At 31.8% G+C, this 13,827-nt stretch overlaps 1 protein-coding gene across 5 annotated transcripts; it reads left to right on the forward strand.

Moving 5' to 3' along the window:
* Positions 1-5,335: 5,335 nt before the first annotated feature.
* On the forward strand, positions 5,336-12,750 carry LOC105201710 (cytochrome b5). Of its 5 annotated transcripts, XR_005576403.1 has the most exons (3): positions 8,417-8,711; positions 8,791-8,914; positions 11,186-11,316. XR_005576403.1 is itself a non-coding variant. In XM_011169858.3 (2 exons), the coding sequence occupies exons 1-2, from the start codon at positions 8,986-8,988 to the stop codon at positions 11,646-11,648; spliced, it is 498 nt and encodes a 165-aa protein (XP_011168160.3). In that variant the 5' UTR covers positions 8,957-8,985; the 3' UTR covers positions 11,649-12,750. The 5 variants fall into 5 exon arrangements, 1 of the variants encoding a protein (XP_011168160.3); XR_005576404.1 differs by lacking the exons at positions 8,417-8,711; positions 8,791-8,914 and adding an exon at positions 5,336-6,154 and having other exon boundaries at positions 11,186-11,291; XR_005576401.1 differs by lacking the exons at positions 8,417-8,711; positions 8,791-8,914 and adding an exon at positions 8,019-8,410 and having other exon boundaries at positions 11,186-11,318.
* The last annotated feature ends 1,077 nt before the right edge of the window (positions 12,751-13,827 follow it).

Below are 13,827 nucleotides of genomic sequence, written 5' to 3' on the forward strand. Positions count from 1 at the left end.
ACTCGCCGCGGATACGCGAAAAATCTTTCCCTGCGACGTCGACGCACGCACCGTGCTTACGGGAATGTGCGTGAGGTCAGGGTGGCATGATTACGACTATCAGTCTCGCAGTGCGCCGCCGCCACGCCGCTGCCGTCGCCGTCGCCGTCGACGCCGCTGCCGTTGGTCGCGCCGTCGCGATAACGGCGGCGCCCGGCGTCGTCGTGCTGACGGTGAAACTCGCATCTGCACCGTATCATTGCGCCCCGATGCGGCCGTCGGGCGAGCGTAATCGATGAGTTTCCCCTTGTGGTCGACCGATAATTTGTTTTCTTGTGTATTGTGGTAACACAATTTCTGTAATACAGAAAAAATATAAAAGTATTTAATATCAGGAATGGTAACGAGTCACGTCATTACATTTTTTACAACAAATTTTATAACAATTTAATAATGATATAATTTTTTGTAACAATGATGATAAGACCAAGGTTGGAACGGTTACTTTTGATCAGTAACCTGTTACCATTACATGTTATCCATTGAAAAAAGTTTAAATTTGTAACTTTCTCGTAATTTTACTTGTTATGTAATGAGTCAACTAATGAGTTACTTGCTTTTAATGAGTAACGCGCGATGGTAAAGAGCCATACGCACTTATCAAAAGTGTTTGTTCCAATCTTGGACATTACCATTAGCATTATGAAAAGTTGTAATCTTAATACTAAATCGTTATTATGAAAATGCTAAAACACACTAACGGTAACTCTTCACTTTTACAACATTACTTCCTATTCTTGTTTTTTTACGTACGTTTGCTCTCTATCGCATATTTCTCACGATTTTATAAAGCTTTTATTTACTTGAATTCGGTATAATAAATTTTGGTTTTCACTTGTTACTGTCCATCCAGACAGCACCCAAATAACACCAAGATATAAAATCAGACGTCTAAAAGACGTTTTAAAGATACATTTTCAAAATAGTCTTAAAGACGTTTTATGGATATCTTAGACATTTTATCCTATTTTAGACTTCGTGTTGTTTGAGCGTACATATAGTAATTTTAGAAAGGAACATACGTAATGAGCAACATTAAGTATAAAAATTAATGGTGTTTTAAATGATATAATAATGAGATAGTATAATAAAATATCAAATTTTTATGAATGAACATCTGTGATTCCCGATAACTCACTTTTAAATTTGACGGTAACACATGCCGTATTTTCTGTTATATCAGCAGTTGGTCAAAGTACATGATCTATTTCCATTTATTTATAAGTTAAAGCTGTTATTGGATGCTTTCCAACAACGTACACACTATACTTATAACACAGTGCTTTCCAACTATGACACAAGTCAATACAATCGTACACATCTAAAATACTATGTTTAACTATGTCGTTGTTTCATATCATTTTTTGCATAGAATGTAGATATAAGTCATAATAACATCACAAGGCTGTTATCATGATTTTATTTATTACTCATAAGTACATATAAGATATTTTTGTGATATTATTATCATTGAATGACAAATGATAATATTATTATTCCTTAATATTCTTATAATGATTTCTATTATACTTGGAGCCATAAATATCAACATTATATAACATTTTGACGATAAAATGTAAAGGTAAATGAAATAAAAAAGTGAAATAAAAAGCTAAGCAGCATTCAATTACAAGTCGATGTTGTGTAACACTGTATCACACAATGTATGTCTGCGCTTTGTTACAGGAAAGCATTCATTGCGATAGTGCTCTTGCGAAAATAAGATGTTTTCTTAAACATCGTATAAATGTAAATAACTCTTCGCTAATTGTTCATGGAGTAATTGGAACGTTGGAGTATCGTGGAACGTTTAATTACGCTTTTTATACAATAGATATGCTCATGTACGGAAAAAAACACGATTGCTAAAAGATCACAAAAGAATTGCGCAAGTTTAATAATTGTTTTTCAACAATATAAAATGATGTAAAAATTGTGACAATTTAGCAATTATTTAAGTGTTGTTTAAACAAAATGAATTGGTACTCAATATTATAACAAATTATCTAAAAAGTTTTGTGCCGTTATATCATTATTCTAATATCATTGTAGTTTTAGTTTTTCAGCAAGATAATTCTGAAATGCTGAAATTTTTTATCTCGCCGTCACGGTGATTTAATGCCGGTAACATTAGCGCTATCACGCTAGTCTTTTTTATCTTAACATGTCTTTACATCTTTACGCATCTAACTTTGTAAAGAGTTACGTATTGACGAGGTATTTGAAATGACAATACAGTGAGCAACACTATTGATAAGGAAATCGAAAAGTTTCTCTGCAACTATGGATTGCAAAATATTTGCTTAACTTTGTTATTTTTCAAGATATGGTATCGTGTATATCGTGTATATGTGTGTGTATCTTGCGTATTGTGCGTGTGTGTGTATACATAAGTGACATACACATAACAGAAATAATGACTCCAGTCCGTACTCCTGTAGTATTTAAACTTCAAACTCCCGTAGTATTTTGATTCCAAATCCTCTTTGTCGTATATGCGTGTGTAGGATTGTATGTAATTAAAGTAAATGCTTAAGTTGTTGTTTTCCATTGTAATAGTATGACGATGCATTAATCTACTATAAATACTTGAAATGACGTTTTTAGAAAGACATAAAGGTATTAAAGATACTTCGTCATTAAGATGGCGACGAAGTTCGTTCAAATTCCCAGGTTTCGTGCTTGAGATTATTTCAAAAGAAATAGTCCTCTTCTCCTTATCTACTTTTTGGAGAATGATTTGTTTAGGTATTTTGGTATGCTGCTTTTGCCATAATGGATAAGTGCTCCTGCTGAAAGATCTGTTCTATGAATTACAGAATGATACTTCCTTCACGTATATTAATTAGGTAGCATCTAATTAGAATATGTCCGATACCAACTGTTTTCACTTCTATTTTTATTAATGTTATACAAATTTCTAAGCATCTACCGCAATTTGTCTTACATGCTTTTTTACTTCAAATTTAAAATTTTGAACAATATCTTTATTGATATTGATCAAAATAATGTACAATATACATTTTTTAAGGACAGTAGTCAAAGGGTTACATTTTTTCTCTTAAGTTAAAATAAAAAATATAACCGCACACTCATCAACCCTTTGACTACTGTCCTTAAAAAATGTGTATTGTACATTATTTTTTTATTTGTACATTTAATTTTTGCAAGTATATAAAATGAAAATTATAAAATATACTGCACAATTAGGCTCCAATGAAATAAATCTTAATCATGCGGAATGATGCTAATAGAAAACCAAACACAGGATATTCGCGTGTACAGTAATATAGTCTTGTAATAAATTACATAAATATAACGTTTTGGGTTGCGATTTAGACCATCTTCAGTATAAAAAAATAAGTTGCCATAATATAAAAGGATTTGGACGTAACAAGTCGTTGGCTTTTTGGTATGAATGAAATTATACAGTATAGTGAAGCATCAAAATGGTTAAGCTGTCACGCAAGTTGTCCGAAAGCTAAAAATTCCAAGTGTTAGTCATAATTCTGACTATGCAGCAGCGCATATATACAAATATTTCAACTGTAAGCAATTTAAGTAACACTCGAGTGTTGTTTTTTATATAAGAAATATTTTTATACAACTATACATATTTTTGAAACAATGATGAATGCGATGTGAATTGTACAAATGATTGCCTTTTTGTAATCAAAACGTCAGAACAATGTTAAATATAAATAATGTGAATTATAAAATAAAACGATATATTTATTTCTATTTGTAGTAACTGAATACATTTTGTCATAAGTATTTTATGTACATAATACAGTAAAAACCAATCTTAACTTCTCAAAATTAGTTATCTTCTGCCAATTTTAGATCTCAATTAGTGTTCAATCAGTCATATAAGTTCACAAATACACGTCATAATAATGTCGCTGTTATCAGAAATTTGGATGTTAGTCACGTGATAGCGACATGCCAATCACGTTTTGAACACGAGTGGAGATGTCACTGCGACGTAATGTGTAACGAATTAGCACGTCATAGTGACGTGCTTGTTTCGTTCGGTGCAGACAGGAAATTGTACCACAGACATTGAAATGTATTTGGTACAGTTCAGTAATCCGACTAAGTCCCTAAGATCCCTAAAGGTAATCTTTGCCGTCATGTCAGAGAAATTCGGATTTACATGTACGATTATGCGCATGTGATGACAGTTATATGGTATCTAAGATATACCTACTATAAAGACTTAACAAAGACACCCATGTGCTATTAATACCAACTGACAATGTTTTTGTAATTTTAGAAAGCTCTGATAATGAAGAACTGAAAATGAATAAGATCCGTTTGTTTGCCAGATTTTAATTTGGCAATTAAAATCTTTTGTTTCGTACTTTGTGGGTGCCCTTATCAATTAATGATATCATATAATTTATGATTGTTCACTCGAAGCCCAAACTAAATATAGTTCTTTTTCTAGTGTGAGTTAGGTTATATCTTTTGGATTTGGTACAGGAAAGGCAGAAACTCTCCAAGTATTATACATGTATATAGATACTCATTTTGTTAAGAAATACATATTTACATTGTCAAATTTATTTGTTAATAAACTTGATAAACTTGTTAAGAAAGTAATTAATAAAGTTGAAACTTTTTAATAAATATCGAGCGACGATTAAAACCTCTTGAAGGTCATTCAAGTTTATGACCTTGACAATATATGTATATCAAGGTCATTGAAATCGTTGAGGTTGTCCCTAATGCAATTTTACTTAAATGTTCTAAATTGCATATAAGGATTAATATCAGCTTAATTTTATGGAATATCAACATATATAAATCAAAATTGTTAAATAAAATATCTCATGAGCAGGCGAGTAACTTTTCGTGTATTTTATTTAAATGACATAACAAAAGTTTTTGTTAATGCATTAGATACCAATAAAAACGACATTAAATACAAAGCCGGATTAGCTCCCAAGCTTAATTTAGGCTATTGTCTAGAGGCGGCAAATTTAGAAGGGCAGCATTTTGTAAAATAATTTTTTTAAACTTGTCTTGTAGTAGCTGACGCAATCAACTAAAATTTTTTAAATAAAATAAAATTTATATTAACTTTGGGTCAAACCTGACATTGGCAACATGTTACTATATTATTAAAATATTTTAATAAAACTAAACAAATTGAAAATTTAAATTACATAGTTTTATTTATACGCGGTCTACATGTTTTAACATTTTAACATTTATAATTATAATTAATCCTTGCAATCTTTTACATAAAATAATGTAAGAAGAAAGCAGAATCTGCAAAATATAGAATTTGATTAATTTAAGTTGCACTTGAGACTTGAATAAGGGCGGCAAAGATTCAATAGAGGTGTCTAGGGGCGGCATGAGTCTTAATCCGACCCTGATTAAATAGTGACTAAATTAAATACATTAACGATTGCACTTCCACTCAATTATTAGATTTCCAGTGGATCTTAGAGCGTATCATAGCTTTCCAAACACCTGATGCTCCATTAATTCTCGATTAGTATAGGCATTTTGGGTTAGTTCCCGCTCAAACGCTAGCCAGACTTCCAGCTTTAAGACACTCAGAAAAAACCTTAATTTAAAAATTAGAAAAATTACACTTATCGTGTACTAATCAACATTACTAGGCTGCTTTTGAAAACATCACCCGTGTGTTTTCATATATCATTTTAGTCTTGTTATTCATCAAGTGTTAAACCGAAATAAAATAATACATGAGGACATCAGATATTGTTTTCGAATGCGACCTAGTTGGAGAATGCCAATTTCTGGATAGATACTGTTATGCTCTCGCCAAGCTTGACCGAGCCAAATCGCGAATCTCTGACGTGGGCGCGAAGCACATTTTTTCCTCCAACTACAAGTATCGTCGTTATCTAATGGCCTTGAGTTTTGGAGAAGAACTGTCGATCCGTTCGCACATGCTAACTTTCTCTCGCGCAATTAATCTGTAATGCTCGCTTGCGTTAAAGAGTGTAACTTTATTAAACGATGTCTTTATTTCCGAGTCATAGAGCATATACACGAGTGTAAGTGAGCGAAGCTCGAATTTGTTCAACACGATACTATTCAGATGTTTGGCGTGCCATAACAGATTTCTACTTGGGTAAGTAATTTTCTGTTAACATTTTGTTTATATTTAGTAAACACTTTCTTACGTTTTCCAATGTACGCTTCTTAAAAAGTTTAATTTCATCACTTTTTCTATACGTTTTATCTATGCTCTTTGATCTACGCTTCATTTACGTTTGCTTTACGCTATATTTTCGCTAGAGTGTAAATAGTTACATAAACCACTGCCTACACAGAAAAATAAAAGTTACATTAAAGTATAATATCTCTTTCTTATCAAACTGTTTATAATTGTTTACAAATTTAAAGTATATTTCATCATTATTTATGTTTAAAGGCTATAAAGCTTTTTTTAAAAGAATTTAGTTATTTAAGAATAATTCTTAACTTTTTAAATAATTTAAGAATGAAGAAAATTATAAACCAATAAGCTTTCAAAAAAAGAAGGATTACGATTTAATTTCGATCAATTTATATGTATTTCTTTATATTAATTTAAACGATGTTGTGAAATCTGTTATCTAATCATTAGTTTCTGAGATTGAACTAATGATCAGTAAATTTCTAATTTCATCAGAAAGCGCTTACAGAAAGAAAATATGTCAGAATTTATATATTATGTATCTTTATATTTGATTTGATACAGATGACGGTTTTTTTTCTACGATATTTACTCTTATCTTATATTGATAAGACCTTGCGCACAATAAAGAAATGTTGGAAATCGGAATTGATATTTTAGAATTAGTTTCCTCAATGAACCTCAGTTAACACAATTTGTAATTACTATATTATTTGGAAATAATATTTTATATAACAAACATTACATAATATTTATATCATAATTATTTGTATCTATTGTTTTCTTTTATATAATGCAATATATTATAAATGTACAAGTGTGCTACATATTATTTACATAACAAATATGCAATTCTTATATATGTATATAGAATTTAAACATCGAAAATACGTAAATTATATAAAAAATAATTATAATAAAATAATATAAATGTATCATTATCGTTATTTTTTAAAAAAAGGGCGAAATTATAATATAAATATAAATGGCTGCAACTTTCATGTTATATAAAATGTGATATTGAAACTTATAGTTATATATAGCTTATATAGTGAACACATAACTGTGTCGATCTTTGAGACACTATGGATAAATAATAAGTTGTGCTGCATCTTGTACGGCTTATTAATTATACCTTACGTTTTATTCGCATCTATTATGCGTTACGTTTAATATTCATTGAGAAAATTGATTCTATAATAATTCCTATTCCCAATATTTAATACTCCTCTTTTATTGTGCGCAGAATCTAAGAAACTCAATGAACACCAATTAACAGTAAAATAACATTAATATTATAATTTCTTACTTAACAATATAAATTTAACACATGTGTCGTATATAACAGTTACATACATTGTCGAATAGAAAATTATAATATTGTTATGTTACTGTCAGTTGATGTTTACCGGGAAGTTGTATCCAATAATTATTATACAGAGCAATAGGATTTAAAAGTTCAGTAGAGTCACAAGAATAAAACACGCCATTATATAATGAATCATATAAATGCAAAATATAGATATTTTCGTTAAATTCTTTATGTTTTTTTTTTAATGATAAATACAGCGTTCACGGATATTATATAGCTAATGTTTGCGTTTCGAATATATGTACTATCAGAAAATTTTAGCATGATGAAATACATTATCAGAATGAGACACAGAAAGATACGTATTACAAAGATACTGTAACATAATATGTATATTTAATTTTTAATAGAACTATGCAATTTTCCCAGTGCGAAAGCTTGAATAGGTCAATATAAACATAATGTTGATTAGCAATGGCGCTTGGCATTATAACGATTGTGATCGAGCGTCTTAATAGCATATTCGTACGGACTTCGGAAGACGCCGGTTACAATCCCGTCATTGTCAATATCCTGGAGTACATTCTCTCGTAAAGAATGCAGACTTTGAGTCACTTATTTTTGCAGTAACTTGACGAAAGTGTAACGCGCGTTGGGCGAGTCGTCGCTTATCGTCGTGTGAAATAAAAATAAAGTCTCAAACAGAATTGTCAATTCGCCGCTCTCGCGTGACGCAGAGTTTTACGAAAGTGCCACGGTGCTGGAGTGCCTCTTATTCCCTCATTTTCGCTTCGTGCTGCGAATAGTGCGATCGAACCGTCAGATTATTTGGAATTACTACGGGAGGTTATCACGCTTCGCCAAAAGAAGACTCGGAGCAGTGCTTTTGTGTGCTGGTAAGATTAACAGTACTTGACGCATTCTCCAACAATTTGGGATTTCTTCTAGAGTTCCATGGACTCTTACATTATCTATACACTTCTCTTAGCTCCTACTCTTATCACAGATACAAGTTTCGCAACAAAAAGGAGAACTTTTTTGTTCCGCCGCGACTGATCAATATATAGGGTGAGCCACTCGAGACTAGCTCTCTGAATAACATCCATAGTTTCGAAGATAGAAAGAAGTAAAAGTGCTCCGAGTAAAAGTTGTTTAGTATCGTGAAGGCATCGTGCGATAGTGAACATTTTTTCCAAGGTAGAGGCGCTTAACGGATTCGAAGTTTTCGTCATTTTTTAAAAAAATAAAGTTGTACATTGTTGAATTACGATTACAGCTTTTTCCACGACGGTTTCTCTCTGATAGATTGCATTCTGGTTCTCTCAGTTCCCCCAAGTGCTCGAATACGCCAGTACGTGGCCAAGAAGACCTTGTGTGTGCACGGCATTAGGTTTCAACCGGTAATAGAATTATTCTCCTTTCCTTTCGGAGGAATTGATTTCTGTCTACAGCGTGCTCAGTGTTTCATGCAATGTCCCTTGACAGACAACAGAAGAAACGCTCGTTGTAGGTGAATTTAACGCGTGTAACGAGTCTGTTTTCCGAATATATCGAGATTTTTTTAACGATCGCTGTAAACTGACGCGCGAGTTGATCGGCATATGTAGACTACCCGTTTATTTCCGCAATCGAGCACTTCCGCTGTTCCCGCGCCGTTCGTATTTTTCAACTGTCACTAGTCATTTCTGTAAGCTGATATACTCTCAACAGTGCAGTTGTTCACAATTTTTCGCTACTGCAAATATTGCTTTAGCATGCGCCGTCGCTTTCTGTCGATTGAATTGCAATCAATAATCGTTTATTGTATTTTTGGCTGTGTTAATGTGAATGGAAACAGACGCGTGTGTTAACTAGAGTGCTCCAAAAATGAACAAGTTAATGTTTTACTTAAATGTTGTTTCTGTGCTATTTAATTTATGTAATATAATATGTATTTTCAATTTATTTTTATTAAATCTTTTTATGAATAACTAAATAAATTTTATTTATTTAGTTTTATAATTCAGTTCAAGAAATTTTTATTGGAAAGTTGAGATTATGGAGCAGCGTGACAAATAATACTACAAAAATACACATAAAGTTTAAAAACATTTATGATTAACGTACACACTGCAAACAGTATAGTATCTCAATGAAGAGGATTTTCTACTGTGTCGCGCTGTTTTTTTTTAGAAAATTTTTGGGATTTTTTTTAAAAAAACTGGATAAATATTTTAAAATCAATTTTTATCCTTTATTTATGATTTTAAGATTGGTTTCCTATTTTCTGTATAAAAAAAATATGAATAATAATTCATCATAGATTCATTTGATCTCTGCATCACGTACACGGTTCTTCGTTGACTATGATTCTAGATCTCCCAGTGAACGAAAAAACGTAAAATGTTATTTTAATCAAACCACTTTGAGCTACCGTCGAAACCAGAATTTTTCATTTTGCTCAATAAATAAATAGCAAAAATAACAAAATTGTAGCTCTCGTTAAATTGCAAAGCAATGTAAAGAAGAGAAAACGGCCAAAATACGAGCAATATTATATGGTGTAATTTTGTAACAAATAGAAATTTATTCTCAGTGCTGGTTTATAATTCTTAATGTACGTTTCGATGATTCTTAATCTTTAGTAGCTTGTATCAATGTCAATTTTATTGGCAATGTCAATGTCATTTTTTTCTTTCACGTTTTTAACACTCAGAGATTATGATAAACTTTAATCACATAAATGTTCCGAAGCTATTTGTTATCTTACTTCCGTAAATTTATAATTTCTTTTTTTTTCAAAACTTTTATTCCGTCTAACTATTAACTTATTCGGTTTCAATCATGGATCGATTTGCTTGGTTTTCACTTTTTGATGTATATTTTCATACGAGTTTCCCTTCGGGCTTAATGGAATTCTCGCCTCTGACCGCTGAATTACTAATTATCAATATATCTCTACACAAACAGACTTCGGGCAAATTGAGTATGACACAATGATCACTATTTTTAACTTTGTCGTCTTGATATGGACTCTCGTTAATCCAAGATTTGCCATGCTCGAGCTTTTTTACTTTTGTTATTTAAAACGCGTTACAAAATGGAATTTGAGTTTATAAGCTGAGGAAAACTAATTGTAAGTACAGTTGAAACGTACGTTAATTATTATAAAATTGCGCTAAAAATAAATTTCAATTTGTTGCAAAATTATATTATCTGTTACTGTTATCATTTTGGCCGTTGTCTTTTTTTTAAATTAAAGCGGCATTCGTTAAAGAACAAAGTTCTTTTTTTGCGCTACTTTCTATGCTTTCGCATCCTAAAAAAATATAAAAAGTTTAGTTATCACGATAATTTTGGTTTAGATAAGCGAGACGATAACTGGGGCAAGTGTTCTGATTATGCCGTTTGAGTTTTTAACTTCAGTTCACTGGGAGATCTAGAACAGTCATCGATGAATCGTTCAGAGGTTAAATAGATCTATCGTTAATGAATTATTCAAACCTTTTTTATTCAAAGTAAGATCAAGCTTTGAACAATAAAGGACAACGATAAAAAAAGTAATTTTGAAAAATGTTTACTTTCTCTGTAAAAGTTCTTAAAAATAAAAAAAGATTATCTAGACGAAAGGAGAAAGGTTCTTTAAATTCTATCGAAATTTTTCTAAATAACAAAATCTGTTTGTGTTTCAGCACGAGCGCATTCAGAACCCGTAGCAGCATGGATCTCGTAAACCTGGCCTTCCATTCTCTCGAACTGGGAGACGTGAAACCATCGAGGGAGAACTTCCTGCAGGTCGAGCGTGACGATGTTACGGAGAGGAACGATACCATCAGAGAGCAGAGATGCAGACTGAAGGAAAAGTCGCGCGACGAGCTTCGGACGATCAATTTGGCCGAGGTTGCCTGGCACGACAGACCCGACGACTGCTGGCTCGTGATCTACGATTACGTGTACGACTGCACGAAGTTCCTGAGGAGCCATCCAGGCGGCCAGGACGTCCTCCTGGAATATGCCGGACGTGACGCGACTCTGCCGTTCGTCGGCCACTCCGCTGTCGCAAGGGCGACCTTGGAGAGGTACAAAATCGGCGAGCTTCCACCGGAAGAGAGAATCTTCCGCAATCCCAATGGTATTCGAGTCTCGAGACTGTAATCTCGGATCAACGAAGGTCGTCATCATCATTGCGACACGCTCGGGTAAATACCGAATTTTACTAAAAATAGAAATCGGCATAAACGTTTTTCTCCGAAAAATGAGCTAAAGTTTTATTATATTAAAAAATTTTATGTAAATTAATTAATTAAATCTGGAATATCGCCGTTGCTTCCGATAGCATTTTATTTTGCAAATATTCAAGTTTTATTTGATTTTATTTTAATTAATAATATTAATCTCATGGATAATATTAATATTACTAATATTATGCATTTCATTATCTCGCTCGTATCATGGTTGATGAAAAAAAAAACAAAAATAATTAATGATAATAAGCTAATCTTACATAATCTTTTGCCTTTCCATTTTATACATTTTATCGTGTTTTACCAATATAGAGAGATACTTTCGAATGGTCGAACTTGGATTGAACTTATGTTACCTTAGTGCTACATTTAAAGGCTATTTTATACAAGACTATAGAACGCAGCCACAAATGCGGACAACCGATTAGAAACATCAATAACACTATTAACACTTTTATTATCGCATTCGCGTTTACGACCTATGAACCGCACGTGCTTCGTCTTGTGCAGTAGAATGACTTTAGACTGTAAAAAGAAAACTGCTTCGGTCGATGTGATTTGTAACAACAATCATAACGATAGTGATTTTTTTTATCAGTATTTAAGCTCGATATGTTCTATCATTATTGCAATAATGTATAAATTGCGTCAAATGTTAAAAAAATGTTAAATAGTAATCTGATTAAGTTTAAATTAAATGACAAACAGACGAGCTCGTTTACGTCAACAACAAATTGATGTAGAATAGCAATATTACAATTTTAATGGATCGTAAGTTTAATTTTAAATAAATGTTAACAGATATCAATGTCGGAACATGTTTCGATCTAACTTGATTGAATTAAATTAAATGTCCTAGTGACTGAATGTCCTTACATCCGGCCGTAGAAACTTATTATTATTAATCTCAAATGTATTTTTTATAACATTAAATTTTATTTGTAATCTTTAAATTTATTTTCATAAATATTTATAAGATGCAGATATTATATTAGATATTATGAAAATTAACGTTAAAAAGATAAATTTGTTGCACAGCTAGATTAGAGTTTATATTTTGATGACATCCTTAAAATTTCTTGAGAAACATTATATATTTGTAAAAATAATATTTTTTTATATTTATCATATATAAACAATACAAACGCAATTATTTAAGACATTTAAGACATTAAAGACAAGCAATTCAGATTGTCCGGATATTGGTTTAATCAGATGTTTCACATATTTTTATTATTTTTTCAAAATAATTTAAACATTCCTGTATGATAACATTTTCATTTCATATTCCAATTATTTATATAATTAAATTGCTTTATATCATGAATTCTCACGAAAATTCACCACTCCCGGCTCTGTATCGTCACAGGTTACTAGGACACTGATTTTGATGTTTTTTTCATTTTTCTTTGTTACATCTGTATAATTTGCAGTCAGATTGCATAGTTTTGTATTCCTCCTTTTATTTCACAAGTCAAAATGTGAAAACTACGTCGTAGTAAAATCACTGATCATGTGAGGAAAATGTATTATTATTATCGAGCAACACATCATCGTCACTACAATTGCAAGTCAATTTGTGTAACATCATCGTTAAACTTCGAAATAAGTATGTACTAGCGTCACGGGGTCAAGTGCACGGTGATAAGAGATTGATTTTTATTCTGGGCCATGCCTCAAACGCAGTTAGTTGCATTTCGTCTTTGCGAATAATTACTTGCAAAAATTTTCTGCGACATCGAGTTATTACCGGGCGAGGATTCATGTGTCGACAATTAAATTTCGTGACACACTTGACGTCACAATTTCATCACAATTTTACACTGGGAGGCGAGATGTTATGCACAGTGCCGGTCAAAAGTTTGGAAACACTTGAGAATTAATTTATTTGAAAAGAAGCATTTTAAAGTTTGGGAGGCTTATTTTAGCACGTGATTTGCAAAGCCTTACAAGGAGTAAACATCAGATGTAAAACAGATAAGTTTAGATGTAAGACGTTGATAAAAGCTGTTAACTAGGCGATAAAATTTGAATAATATTATTTCAAATATACGCGTAATAAATATTATATATTAACTATTATACTATTA

The sequence above is a fragment of the Solenopsis invicta genome, chromosome 15 (assembly GCF_016802725.1).
Source record: "Solenopsis invicta isolate M01_SB chromosome 15, UNIL_Sinv_3.0, whole genome shotgun sequence".
In the NCBI taxonomy this organism is placed as follows: Eukaryota; Metazoa; Arthropoda; class Insecta; order Hymenoptera; family Formicidae; genus Solenopsis; species Solenopsis invicta.

What these genes read in the sequence shown, in the direction of transcription:
- LOC105201710 (XM_011169858.3), top strand. Translation starts at nt 8,986, where the DNA reads ATGTCCCTTGACAGACAACAGAAGAAACGCTCGTT. An exon ending in CAACAGAAGAAACGCTCGTT is followed by an intron (nt 9,021 to 11,185) that starts GTAGGTGAATTT and finishes TTTGTGTTTCAG; the next exon opens with CACGAGCGCATTCAGAACCC.